General features: G+C 36.3%; 1 protein-coding gene across 2 annotated transcripts in view; it reads right to left on the bottom strand.

The window, feature by feature from the left end:
* Nucleotides 1-14,131, bottom strand: part of PTPRD (protein tyrosine phosphatase receptor type D) — a 281,812-nt gene that overhangs the window by 103,412 nt on the left and 164,269 nt on the right. The window contains exons 14-18 of one of the 2 annotated variants that reach the window (XM_086480568.1): nt 13,536-13,562; nt 11,322-11,439; nt 5,752-6,339; nt 5,223-5,323; nt 4,106-4,365 (exon numbers count right to left, since the gene is read on the bottom strand). In XM_086480568.1, coding sequence (XP_086336694.1) covers nt 4,106-4,365; nt 5,223-5,323; nt 5,752-6,339; nt 11,322-11,439; nt 13,536-13,562 — 1,094 coding nt within the window. The remainder of the gene's footprint in view (nt 1-4,105; nt 4,366-5,222; nt 5,324-5,751; nt 6,340-11,321; nt 11,440-13,535; nt 13,563-14,131) is intronic. The other variant, XM_086480569.1, reaches the window with a different exon arrangement.

Genomic DNA, 14,131 nt, shown 5'->3' with positions numbered 1-14,131 from the left:
CTACTTAAGTATTCTGTTCACAGTCATAGACAAGAGAGCTTGATGTACACTCTCTTTACAGCTAGGATTTGCAAATTACATATATCAGTTTTCCTCAGAAACATTTCTCAGAAAATATCTTCCTACTCCACCCCATGGAGACTAGTAAATCATACTTTCTCGTATAATAGAGATACAGCACTTTCCTTGTTTCCTTCACAAAGCCTTGATAGATGTCAGGCAGATCCATAATTTCACATTAGTGTGAGGAAAGAAGCAGTAGAATCACAACAGCAAGACATCCAGGATGGTATAATATACATCTTCTTGATAAACATACTTGTCAAAAAGTCAAGCATTCTCCATCTCAGAAGAGAGGGAAAGAAGCTGCTCTCCTTTGTTTCTAGTAACAACAGAGCTTAGTAAGAAGGTGTCTCTGGCTCTCCATTATGGAAGATAATTTTAGTGTCTCATGGACTATCTTCTCCACTCTGCCATTTTTTACAGCCTATTCAACCTTCTGCAGCACTGACTATTCATTTTACTCATGCAATGCAGCTGAAAAATCTAAAGTAATTAACAAAAGAGAATCTACAGAAAAGGACTTGCCTTACAATTCATCAAAACTATCTCAGTCTAAACTGACTCTATAAACTGTCTTTCTTCCATACGAGTGCATGCCATTGGTCCATTTTAAGGGTCTCTTCTTAATTAAACCTTCTTCCCATAAAAGAAATGCAACCATACTTTGGATTTTTAACTACTGTAGCAAATGCACATATTTATTAATTCTTGTGTTAAGAAATCTGAGAAAGTTCTCTGTGGAAATGCGGAGCTCCAACAAGACGTGCTGGCCACAGGTTTTTAACTGCTGTGCACCTGCCGTATTCCAGTACCTAAACAAAATCTGCAGCTTGCATTCTTATAGTAACAACATGACCAATCGTCTTTTACAGTGATGTTCTTACTCAAAACTAGTAAAGCTTGTTGAACCCAGATTTTAAACCTGAGTATGTATTTCAAATTTTTTGTTTACATGAACAAAAAATCCTAGTGAATGCTGATTTATCTGTGTATACAGTAAGTATAACCTACATACCTTTTCTTTAACAGATGCCTAAGAATCAAGACAAAACACAATTGATAATTGGCCCCTACATGTCTTTCAGACATCAAAGATACATGTGCTGGATGAACTGCACAGGAGTCTCTTACTCACCCCTTTTTTTTTTCTTTTTATTTTTTTGAGCTAACACAGTGCTCATACTTTTTATTTTTTTTTCAATCACGGAACATCCAGCATGTAAATGTTACTTTCACACTCTTTCACACTTTCTTCATGCATGCCTCCCACTCATAACTTTGATCATCCACTAAGACTTTCAGCAGATACAGAGTATTTTAAAGCTGAAAGCACATTAACAGAAAGCAGAAAAACGAAAGTGTTCACATAAATATACAGTGCTGCAAATTGTAAATGACAACAAAGTTCTGTTATTTCTAGCTAAGTCCAGAAAATGCAGCATCTCTTGAAAAACATGTTTTATTACTTGCTTTATTATTTGCTTGTTTGTTTTGACAGTTTTTGGGAGTGAGGAAGGGTGAGAAATGGAGTGTTTATTTGGATATTGCTTGAACTACTGAGAAGGACAAAGTCTTCCATAAAACTCAGTTTTTACCTAAGACTTTGCAAAGGTGGAAGAGATTCAGCAGAACATGAACTATCCTTTACATATAAAAATTGCTTTGGATTAGCCCAAAATGCTACAGGAAAATGAAGAAATTGCTCACTTGAGATGACGCCAGCAGAAGAGATCCATTTCACCTAGCATAAGGTGAGCTCTGCTCCAATTTCTATGCTGTATCACCATTAAACACTGAAATAATGAAAACTACTTCTAACACCTTTAATAAATTACAAAGGCTCTTAGAACATTACCCTAAATCCCATTGATATTTACCTATAATTCATCAAAGCAAATCATTAACCATTTCACCTTCTGTGTAATTAGTATTATTGACAGATTCTCACTGTGTAGTACTTCGTAGCAAGAGACAATCATGAGCATAAAGGAACAGCAACTGTAAAAATGTCAACATAACTATTGTCCTTCCCATACAAAGACTATAGCTGCAATAATCTTACTTATTCTAGCAAGCATCAGGTAAAATTTTTCTGTTCAGTATGTAGTTGCTTTGGTATGCCTGCTTCCAAGGGTCAAGTCAATCTTTTTGTCGTTATTTTGTTTCTCTATCTCAAGACTGATCACATCTTCTTAGGGAATACATATAGAAGGAAGAGATACATTATTTGTAAAACTTGCTGTTGGACCCCATCGCTCTAATGTACCTTTCCTGATGTCACTTAGCCTTTTTCATTTTTTTACACTACACAAAAGGAAGGTCATTGGCTCTTTTTCCACTGCTATCTTTTGGTATTTTTTGACCAGCCGCCCTGCACTTTTTTCTCTCTGTGAATGCTCTGCCTCATAAATCTTTTTTGACTCATTCCATCTTCAGTCTTCCTTAGCTGCCTTAGTTACTGACCGCATCTTACTCAATCTAATGATAATGGCTACAGTTTTCAGGTTTTCATCCTTTTAATGTCTCAAAGTCATTTCTTTCTTGACCTCACCTACCTCAAAATCCTCAGTCAGTAATGAAAAAGGGGAGAAGCTTTCTACAAAGCCATCAGTAAAAATCCACCAGGGAGAGGACAAGTTGAATTCCCAACAATATTTAATGACTTGTTAATTTTCCTCCCCATTTACTTTACATTACACATGGGAACCTCATAGACCAACAAGAATCACTATAAGCAGAGCAATAACACTTATTGATTGTACCATGCTTCATGTTTTCTTGGCAAATCTCTATTGTCTAACCTTTCTAATCCCTGCTGACTGTGTGCTGTCAGCTCTTTAGTCCTATTTCTGCTGTTTAGATCTTCACAGCACCTTTTCGCCCAAAACCTAAGTAACCTGCAGTAAACTTTGCCGAATTTTTCAGCAAAATCTCCTGTGTTCTTTCTGCAACCAGTGGAGAAGATCTGAGATTTTTATTTTAATAAAAATCTTCAGAATTAAATAATCTGAATTAATATAAGTGCAGTAACAATTCTTTAAAACTCCACATGATTCTGGAATGACTGAGTCTGAGTACTTCAGTCTGCTGCAGCAGGGCAGCTACCCATTGATGGGTAACCCATTCTTCCTGAGCAGATACATTGTTCAAAACACAACTGGTTTCCTTAAAACCTCTTTGGTATTCGAAATCAGTGATGAATCACACTCTGAGAAACAACCACAAACTGAAGGACAATCCTTCTCCATATATTTCCATCTAGATTTTACTCAGTTACATATTAGGCCAAGTGACAAACTTACAGAATAGTTCCAGTTCTAAGGGACTTACGACGATTGTCTAGTCCAACTACCTGACAAATTCAAGGCTGACCAAAACTTAAAGCAAATTATTAAGGGCATTCTCCAAATGCTGAATAAATACTGATGGGCTTGCGGCATCAACTACCTCTCCAGAAATCCTGTTCCAGTGTTTGACCACCCTCTGGGTAAAGAAATGTTTCCCAATGTCGTCTGAACCATTGCCACGTGTCCTCCCACTGGATCCCAGGGAGAAGAGATCAGAACCTCCCTCTTTACTTCCCTTCCTCAGGAAGATGTAGACAGCGATGAGGTTGCCCCTCAGCCTCCTTTTCTCCCAACTAGACAAACCCAAGGTCCTTAGACGTTCCTCACAGGACACTCCTTCCAGCCCTTTCACCAGCTTTGTTGCCCTCCGCTGGATGCATTCAAGTAACTTAACAACAGAATCTGCAATTAGTTCTTGTTAAATTTCATGCCATTGATGATTGCCCAATGCTCCAGCCTATCTAGATCCCTCTGGAAGGCCTCTTGTCCCTTGAGAGAGTCAACAGCAGCTCCCAGTTTGGTATCATCAAATGTGAGTCCAGTATTAGTCCAAACACTACTGCAGAGTGCTGTACTCTCTGTACCATTATGAAGAATGAAGCCCTGGTCCACCACTACAGCTCTAGATTTTATTGACAGTAAGAATGATCATCTTTCTGGAGATAAGAACAATTGTATGTCATTCATTCACTCACTTTATATTTTCATTTGAAGGTACTTCTGGAAGTTCCACAGTTATCATGCCGTCTAAGTTGGTCTTTCCAATGAAGACTGGCTTGGTGCGAAGCACATCTGGTGCAGTCTTTGCTGTCACTCTGTGCTGAAGACCCCCAGCACTATTCCCTCTGTTCGTCAGCACAAATGAATATGATGTCTCTGGCTTCAAGTTAGTGATCAGCTTTTGAGTAGCACGTCCATCAACCTCCACTACCATTTTCCCATCATCATAAAGGATCTAAGTAATATATAAATTGATGGTGGCTTTGGTTAGTAAGAGAAGGCAGCTGATACTGTCACACTGAATTCAGGAATTTACCTAGCTATAAATTCAAAATGAAAGCTAGTGGACATTTTAGGCTGTAATCTAGTACTGAATTCACTACAGCAATTAAAGGAAAAAAAGAACTACATTAGTTTAAAGCCATGTAAACACTCCTAAAATCCAGTTTCACTTATTAAAATTCAGTAGTTTTGCTTGAACCTAGCATCTATATCAAAGCATACTTGTTTTTAAAGATACCCTGACTTTTTCACACTCCTTTTTGCAACATTTATTTCATGAAATACTGCTTTTCACTTGCCACTGCCTGAGATGACACAAGTGATGAAGAACGATGCAGAAGAAATACCAGCCAGACTGCAGGTTACATTGAGTCTCTTTATCTGGCCAATGCTATAGTTAGCGGAGTAAAAGAGTTATAAGGTAAAAATGTGCTGTAAATGTGGAGACAAAAACCAAAATGATATTTAGTTACAGTCACTACAGAAACGACTAAAAAAACCCCAAGAAAATTATTCTTTTCTTTCACGATTTTCTCTAAAATATAGTAGCAATGAACTACAAATTAGCAAAGTGTTCATATCATGCATAAAAAAATACTATGAGCCCAACTTGGAAATACTGCCACAACAGTGGAAAGCTCATACCGCCAAATGACTGAATTTAAAGGCTTGGGTCAATATTGCTGATTAGTTTTCATTCTTAATACAGCAATACAAAAAAACCATCCACATGTTCAGTAAGCTACTTAGCCAGGTGAATGACATCCTCTAGTTTCTGTTTTTCTCTCATACAAATGGAAAGTAACTTACTTTGAAAGGCAAGGCTGAATTGTAATTTTCTGGAATTTCCCAGGACAGCAAAACAGAAGTCTTCATTACTGCTTTAACATGAAAGTTTTTTGCAAACACTGCTGGAAAAAAGGAAACAATGTATATAAACAACATCTTGGAGCTTAGATCTTGTGATATTTCCGCTGCTACCTGGGAGTATTAGCTTTCCATTTAGGTAAAAAAACAACAAGGATTCAATTCTCCTACCTGTTTGCTCACATTTATGTATCACATTTTAACCCATTCTTACTCTCATCTAGTGACAACCCAACATGTACATTGTCCTTACCTGAAAAAATTGTGAAGATGTTAACCAGAACTTGCTTGGCAAGGGACAACTGAATTCTAAGCCATCCAAAACATATAAGATTTACATACTTTACCTTTTGTGTTTGATGAACCTATTTTTATGAATGGGCCGGTCAGTTTTATTTACAGCTTCAAAAACACTGATATCCAAAGACTGATACTCCTTTAAAGGTCAACGTCATAAGCAGACAAATCCTACCTTGATCCAAGGGTAGTGTCCTGAACTGGACACTTGGACTATATGGACCAGGCCCTTTGCTTGTGTGGGCACGTACTTTTACATCATATGTGGTATCTGGTTTCAAGCCAGAAAGTGTCATAGTGGTATCAGCAGGAACAACAGGGAGTTCAACTGGCTGGTAAGCAACATTGATATCTCTGTACAAGATGGTATATTTGGTGATAATGCCATTTCTCTCTGCCAAGAGCGGCATCTGCCAAGTTAATTGAACTGATGTAGAAGTAGAGCTTTCCGAGTGGAGATTTTGGGGAAATCCACTGGGCACCTCTTCAGGAACAGAAATCTCTTTAACCATCTCCTCTCCAAAGCCCACTTTATTTCTAGCTGAGAGCCTGAAGACGTAAGAAGCTCCTTTGTGAATGTCTGTAGCTGTGAAGTGATCTTCCTTCTCTGAGAACTCCATGGTGGTAAATGTATCCACGTCTTTGCGACCAAACTTCAGGCGATAACCCTGCAGCGGGCCAAAAGTGTCCACAGGAGGGTGCCACTGAATTAGAGCCGTGTTCATCTGTGTGTGGCTAATCACAAGCCGAGGTTTGCCTGGAACTGTAGCACAATGTTATTTAAAGATGATAAATACAAACAGAATTGCATGTACAATTCTTGAGGCTAGTTTTAGCATGAATAGGGATATTTTTTCTCTTCCCTCGCTCTGAGTTCCACGAATTATTGTCTTATGGAAGAAATAATGTCTGCCTCCTGCACTAATGAGTCATACAGTATAATGAACTATGATAGTAAAGCCATTTACTGTTTGCTGTCTTCTTCTGTTACCATAATTTCTAAATACAGAGAACATTCAGAGGCACAGGACTTAGGAACTCAAGTCAATAAGTAAAACTTCAAACAGATGTCTTATAAATGATTCTGTCTCACTTACAAATCCTTGCTTGCAAAAAAAAGTATTGTCATAAGTACTCATTAAGTTAATCCAAGGCACATTTCTGCCATTCCTGTAAATGGAAAAATAATTAATGATGATAATAATAATAATAATAGTAGTAGTAAAATAATAATAACAATGCAGAAATTACAAGTTTCTAGATGTGTCTAACATAACTTTTGCCATTGATAGTTAAACGTGGTGGAAAGGAAGTCAGACTGACCCTGCCATCAACAATCATAACTATGTATGACAGAAACCTATCATTTCACTTTCCTACCCAAATCACCTCCAGCATGGGCTGTTTCAGCTTGGAGCAGTAGCACAGTTTGGAATTTAATTTCTTGACTGTCCTGGTTTACCACACATGATTTAGCTTCTGCATGGTTTTGGTGCATATAAACCAGATCTCTTCTGAAGAAGACTGAATTGGAAGCTCTTCTTAACCTGCACACCAGATACACTTTAATCCTTAATTGGGACTTCTTGGTCCAAACTGATGATTTCTTTTTTAGAGAAGTTCAGACTCTAAGTGTGGTGAGAACATTTAGTCTAGAGGACTGAATTAGCCCTAATTGAGGGGGAAACCCATTTACACTTTTATGATGTAAATTTTTGGATGCCTGATACCAATTGATTTCATTTACTGTTTCTATTTATTTTATATATTTATTTTAATTTATTAATATAAATTTCTGTTTCTATTTATTTTATATATTTATTTTTATTTATTCATATAAATTTATATGCATATATTTTTCATTTATATTTTCATTAATATTTCTATTTCAAAATAGCCTGTTTTCATTACAACGACTTATTTGTTAATGAAGTATATCCATAACTATTTAGAAATTTGGTGTTCATTGTGTACCAATGCCTGACTGATCAAGAGACTAGAATAGTTTTGGGAGTAGTAGTGCCACAATAACATGGTCTTCCATGAAGACTAATTAGTTCCATCCACATTCAAAGCCTTCCCACGTGAATGTAACTGCTGCACTGTGAGCTCTGGCTCCTGTATTTAAACACTTCAATGCACTTTATTACTTATCTTCAGTTCTCAGGCACCCAGTAAATCAGATTCTTATTGTCAGAAGTTCTGACTACCACTTCATAATGAATTAGGAATAAAGAGGGAGGAATGGCATGGCTTGAAGAAAATTGTGCATTTTAATAAGCTCTTTCCTCACTGTATCTTTTCTAAGTCGTGACATAGCTTCTAATTGTATAAGAATTATAGCTAGTTTTAATACAAATTTTCCAGATATCCTTCCTTTTAAATATGTAGTTCACCTGCAAGTATTATTCCTAATAACTTTCTAAGTTTTTTTCTACACTTTCTGCTATGTAAAGAAAATCTCTGACTAGTTCTGACTTTTCCTCGTTGATTATTATGAGTCTTTATGGAACAAACAAAAGGCTGTGAGGGCCTTTTGCAGGTCATATTTTCCTCTAAATTATAACTATTACTGAAACCAATGGAGCATATGAAAGAGAAGAAGAGTCCACACAAATAGAATAATAACTCCTTCAGCTAGGACTGCTGGAAGGTGTCACTAAATTAGTTTTGTGATAAATTGCCTTTTTTTTTTCTTGTGGAAGACCTCACACTTAGAAATATTTTTTAACCTTTGTGATAGCTACAGAGAAAGAAAAAAATTACTACTTGCTCTTGATCAGAACAGGGGAACTAATAAAGCTTACTTATCCAATAAAATACCCTGTGATTAAAATGGTAAATAATAACAGTCACTTCTTTCATTTTTTTGTGGTTTTTATCTGATTTTGCAAAGAGTATGAATTTTGTTTTTTTTTAACACATAACTATTGATACAGAAAGAAAATGTTTTTTCTCTCTCTTTTTATTTCCAGATAGCTTTCAGTTAACATTTTATTCTAATATTATCACTTGTGAGTATTACAGTCTTGTGGGACAAACAGCAGGATTCTGTGCAGTCCTATATCTAGTAGCGTCATTGAATAGCTCTATCTAGAAACTTCTTCTGATAATGATACCTGAGCCCAAACAAAGTGAAAATGCTCATGAAAAAAAATATATTCTCTAATCTAGTGAGATCCACCTCTATTACTACACAGCAGGATGTCTCTCACACACCCCTTTGCAACAGTCATTACACCTAACAGGCATGCCACTACTAATAGAAGCTCAGGCAAGCTGCCTTTGCTAAATTACCTGAAGTAATTTTTTTCCATTAGCTGCTATACACTACACCACCATCTTAATTCAAATTTTCTCCTCTTAGCTGAAACCTGTATTTCAAGAGTGCTGTCCAGCACAGAGAGTAAATTCCAGATAATGGATAAACTGTTGTGCTATGAGATTCTTCAACTGCTATGACCAAGAAATTAAAGTTCTGATTAAATTCCCCAGAAAAATTGTATGATATCACTAACTAATAAATTTATTTTTTATCAAGGTCTTGTTAATCACATATTTTATAACTTCTGCCCCAAGTAATTTAAGTTTTCAAATACATTGACTTGGAAATGTTCAGTAACATTTTTTATTCCATTTGATTTTGAGAACTAGGAAAGGAAATTGAACTTAAAACAAAAGCACATTCTGGAGTGAAAATATTAACTGCATTCAGTGACTTCATTAATAACTGCAGTTACCATACTCTAGGCTCACCTACATCTTTCCCATCTAAAAATGTAAATAATGCTTTTATATCACTAACTGGACACAGCTGAACAGTCACTTATCATGTGAATAACTTATGAATATTAAGCTTCTCCAGTAAACATTTAGACCTTTTTCCTCCTTTCATCTATCTTATGGATATAATCTCACTCATTCTAGTACAGCTGCAGCTGACTTAAACCTTTAAAAACTAGATTAGAAAGTCAGACCCTTCATGTGCTTTATTCTATTTATTTGAATAGCACCCTTGTAGGAAAAAAATCAAGTGGAAACTCAAGAGAATAGGAGAGTGTATTTCAGACCTACAAGCCCCTGGTATTAATGCCTCATTCCTTCACCTGCCTGATGTACACTCACAGAAAGACAGTGAGCTGGAAGCTCTTGGTACCAACTATATTTTTTGTCTCTTTTTTCAAAAACCTTACAAATTTTCCTTACAAAAAGAGCTCAGCCACAGCAAGCTGTCACAGCAAGTGAAGACGTATTCACATAACCTGGAATGTTTGAAGGAGCAAAATGGTAATTAGCTGTTTTTCTAGAGACCAGGAACGAACATTACTTCTCTACAGGGTGAAGCAGACAGCAAGAACAGTGTAATATGTATTACATTTATAGGCATGCCTCTGATTCTCAATTGCTCTTCAGTCACCCAGGGTTTTATGGGACATGGGATTTGTTTGTCTTTCTAAAGTAGAAGCATCAGAGATTTTGGAAGAGTGGAACTTGAATAGTCAATAAGGACTAAATGCATAGAAGCTTTAAGTTTTGCAAGCAGGTTTGCATAGCTTATGTTTATGACTAGAAACTAACTGAATTATAATCTATAATATTGTGATGACTTAAATTGGAAACTGAACTTTAAAAAGAATAATTGATCAAGCGCCTTTTTTCTTAAAACTAAGTTCAAATGCAAGAAAGAAGTTTTCCCAGACCAGAATTCAGGAAAAAAAAGAAGTTGGAGGGTAAGTTTCAGCATCGGTCAAAAGTAATGACTAGAAGGTAAGCTAAAATCTGAAATGAAGCTATATGATACATCTAGCCACCAAGACTGAGATTTTTACAAGGAAGCTGATGAGAAGAGACAAGGATATAGACATTTCTGATATTAGTACAAGATGCGCTTAACGTTAAAAATTGAATAAATCAGTATAAATACAAACACATATGCCTTTTGGACTCTATGTATTAGTATAAACGATATATTGTTATTAAGGGAGCTTTTAACAATGCTACAAAGACTTCCATGTGATTGTAATGGAATATCCTTAATGGCTACACTAGAAACCCAGAAAACGCACACTTACAGGCTGTGAACACCTGTAGGTGAACACCACACTGAGGCTGTGGTGGCATTATTCGGTTACAGTTTGCCAAAGTGAATCAGCTGAATTGGTCATACAGCCAGTTACCAACCTTCTAGTACCACCTGTGATCAAATGCAGACAGAACACAGTGTTGAGGTATATTTTGCCCCAGTTTATATCTCAAATTGCCACTGAAGCAATATGGATTTCAGGGTTTCACAGGCTGGGCTTTCATTCCATTTTCTAATTCTCTGCTTTAACAATCACATTCTTCTGAGGTAAGCCGTGACTGTCATATAGATAGGTTCTTTCAGTGTTCACTGGAAGTGTTCAGTGTTTAGTGTTCTCTCACAAAGATCAGGAAAGCCCTTCACAAGTTTTTCAACCATCCTTCTCAGCTCTGAATTTCTACTTTTTCCAATCAGAATGGAAGAGTTACGAGAAAGTATGAAGTTCAGTATTACGTTTTGGCTGCATCTTGAACTGAGAAAGGAATAAAGGGGGCACTGGTTCTGTTTTCATCTAAATAAATGAAGGGTCAAATACCAAAACAGAAAACCCTATGTCCTATAAACACTTTCACACAACACGAGACTTCCAAATAGTAGGAGCAAAACACTAGTAGGAAAAGTCCAAGGTTTTATTCAGAGATTAATGGGTATGGGAGTATTACCTGCACCAGTAGTAGATATGAGTTTGGGCTTGCTGCGTGCTCCATCACCTTTTGTTGTATAGGCTGTCACAGTGAAGGAATATGTAGTTTCAGGCTGAAGCCCAGAAATTATCATTTCCTAAGACGAAATAAAACAAGAACAGTTTATTAAAAATAGATTGTATTCCAGGAGAACATAATCTTTCACACAACCTCTGTATATTACATATAGCGTGCACGCTTTTGTGCTACTAGCAGTGATAGCAAGCATTTGAGAGCACCAACAGACTGTTCTATGTGAAATAGTCCATAATGTAAGATGTGTCACTCCTTTAAGCAATAAAAGACAGCAGACTTCTAAATAGCCTGCCTCAGGTAGTTTAAGGCACAAGGTCAAAGGCTGAGTGGTGTGAATAGTGAATAAAGACTTCTGAAATACCTTGCCTGAGGAATACTACTGATATGAAACGAATGCATATGTAGATATGAGCAACTCTGTTTAACTTAGTCATTTACAGGACATCACTGATATAGTTATAAAAAGCCTGGTAAGAAGAGTGTTGCATTTTTATCCACACTTTGTGAGCAATGATGGTTTAGACAAACAAGAAAGCCTTGTTACTTTCATTATACACTTTGATTGCAACCTGTGTCACTGGTTGGATTGTGCATCTAAATGTCTCTGAGGACTCCAGCAACAACTCACTCTTTAGGTCTGAAAAAACTACCTAGAACACCACAAAAATCTGGTCAGAGAATAAATCTGATGACCCTCAGACAAATGTCAGCAGCTACAAAACAAGTAGCTCTTCAGCTAGTACAAGTGAGTGGTAGCAAGTTCAAACTCTAAAGCGTTAGAGCAAGGGGTAACTTCTTACACATGCCTGCATACACACATACACACACAGAGAAGATGGTCAAGGACCAGCCACCTTAAATGAATTAAACTTATGCCATGCTATAAGGGCAGCCAGAGAAATTTAAGCCTTGATGTTCATGATATAAATAAAATCTATATGCGAATACAAAAGAACAGTATTTGGAGGCAACTAACTGGCCCAAAGTTCCCAACTCATTAACTTTGTCTGTAACCACTGGACTACTCCTTTGCATTTTCATGTGCCTGAATCGATTTACACTAAATTTCACTGCTGCCAGAGAGATGGTATATTTATGCGTCTAGAATAAATAGCAAATGTGCAATCACACACCCCTCAAATACAACAAGCATAAAAGTTAATATAAAAATTACAGGCCAGGCTATCCATAGTAAATAGATTTTTTAAAATAGTGGGTATGACCTTAGTACAGATGGGATTAGAATTCAGCACTGTATTTACAGTCAGTTATTAGCAATATAGAAATAACAAGGTAATGACCAGAAGGCGTGGGCAAATAGCTCAAATAAAACAAAAACACATTAAAAAAGCCTACATCTCTTCCCCCTCACCTTAGACTCTATCTCAGAATTGAACTGACCCTAAAGGCCAAAATCAGTAAGACAGACTTCCCATCTTTCGTAAGGAAACTGCACCTGATATTAACAGAATAAAATTGTAAAAGGAAACAAAAAAATTGTCATTTTTTAAAATAGTGATGAAGATGTCAGCCTCATCTAAAACAAACAGTACCTCATTGTGTAAGAGATATGATTTCATGTAGCGCTGTCATTTAAAAGTCTGATTTCGATACAGCAAACACTATTACTTAGTTATAAACAGTGCAGGCATTTGGCTTTCCTGATAGCATACAAAGTAAATTTATCAAATTACCAAAAAGAAAGCACAACTGACTTCAACTGTCAGCTACATAAAAAACTTTGACTTTAAAATGAATACAGAAAAATCTGACTATTGCTATGCAACTCTAAACTACTTTTGTTTTATTTTTCTAACACCTTCTTGTAAAGAGGAAATTGTGAGGCAAAGTCATTGGCAGCCATCAAAAAGTAGAAAACACAAACCAGTTTTGTACACTTTGGCATCATGCTAAACCCCAGAAGAAGCAAGCAACAGTAATGTCCACTCTCCCTGGGAAAATAAACAAAAGAAAAGAAGTGCCACAAGGGAAAAAACTTTTGGTGTTAGGAGCATGCATTTGTGCAAACGACAAAAAAAAAACCTGAAGAAAATTCAAAAAAATAAAAGGAGGGTGCAAGCAAACAAGCAAAAAGAAAAAAAAAAAAATCCCAAATGAAACACACACTGTTTTTCTGTCCAGTCAAAAACTACTCACATGTTCAGTAGTATCATCATATTCCCACTGATTCAGAGTAAAGAATGTTGGAAGGAAAACAAAAGAAATAAATAGATTTGTAGCCTGGTTGAGGTAACATGTTCTTCTTAATAGTAAAACAAATATGAAAGATGTCTGGAAAAATCATGTACAATTTGAATTAATTGTGTAGAATCACATAGAATTTGGTTAATGAAATCAGGCCAGGCATTTTTAATTCCATTTCTGCTCTCCCTAATAACAGCCACTTGTCTTTCCTTGAAAGATGAAAGAAGTGAATGTTGTACCACATAGTAATATTTTATAATAGATTGTAGCAGAAAAAGCTACCAAGGCAGAATTAAAGACTACCTGGTTTATTTAGTTGTGTTACTAGTCTGTATGCTTGAGTTTCCTAAATGAATTCCATGCCTTTTTTAAAAGAATAGCAGGATTTTTAAAGTTTTGAAACCTAACCATGCTGATCTTTTACCATCAAGCTCTTTATACTTGCACAAGGCCTGATCAAATGTATCATAGAATATGATAGGCAGGAAGAAGAGCATGCGGAGACAGGAAGTGACTATCCAGAGTGAATTGATGGCAAACAGGCAGGT

Source organism: Leptosomus discolor, chromosome Z (assembly GCF_034619465.1).
Source record: "Leptosomus discolor isolate bLepDis1 chromosome Z, bLepDis1.hap2, whole genome shotgun sequence".
In the NCBI taxonomy this organism is placed as follows: domain Eukaryota; kingdom Metazoa; phylum Chordata; class Aves; order Leptosomiformes; family Leptosomidae; genus Leptosomus; species Leptosomus discolor.
The sequence above is the reverse complement of the archived record's forward strand: the minus strand, read 5'-3'. Positions and strand labels throughout refer to the sequence as shown.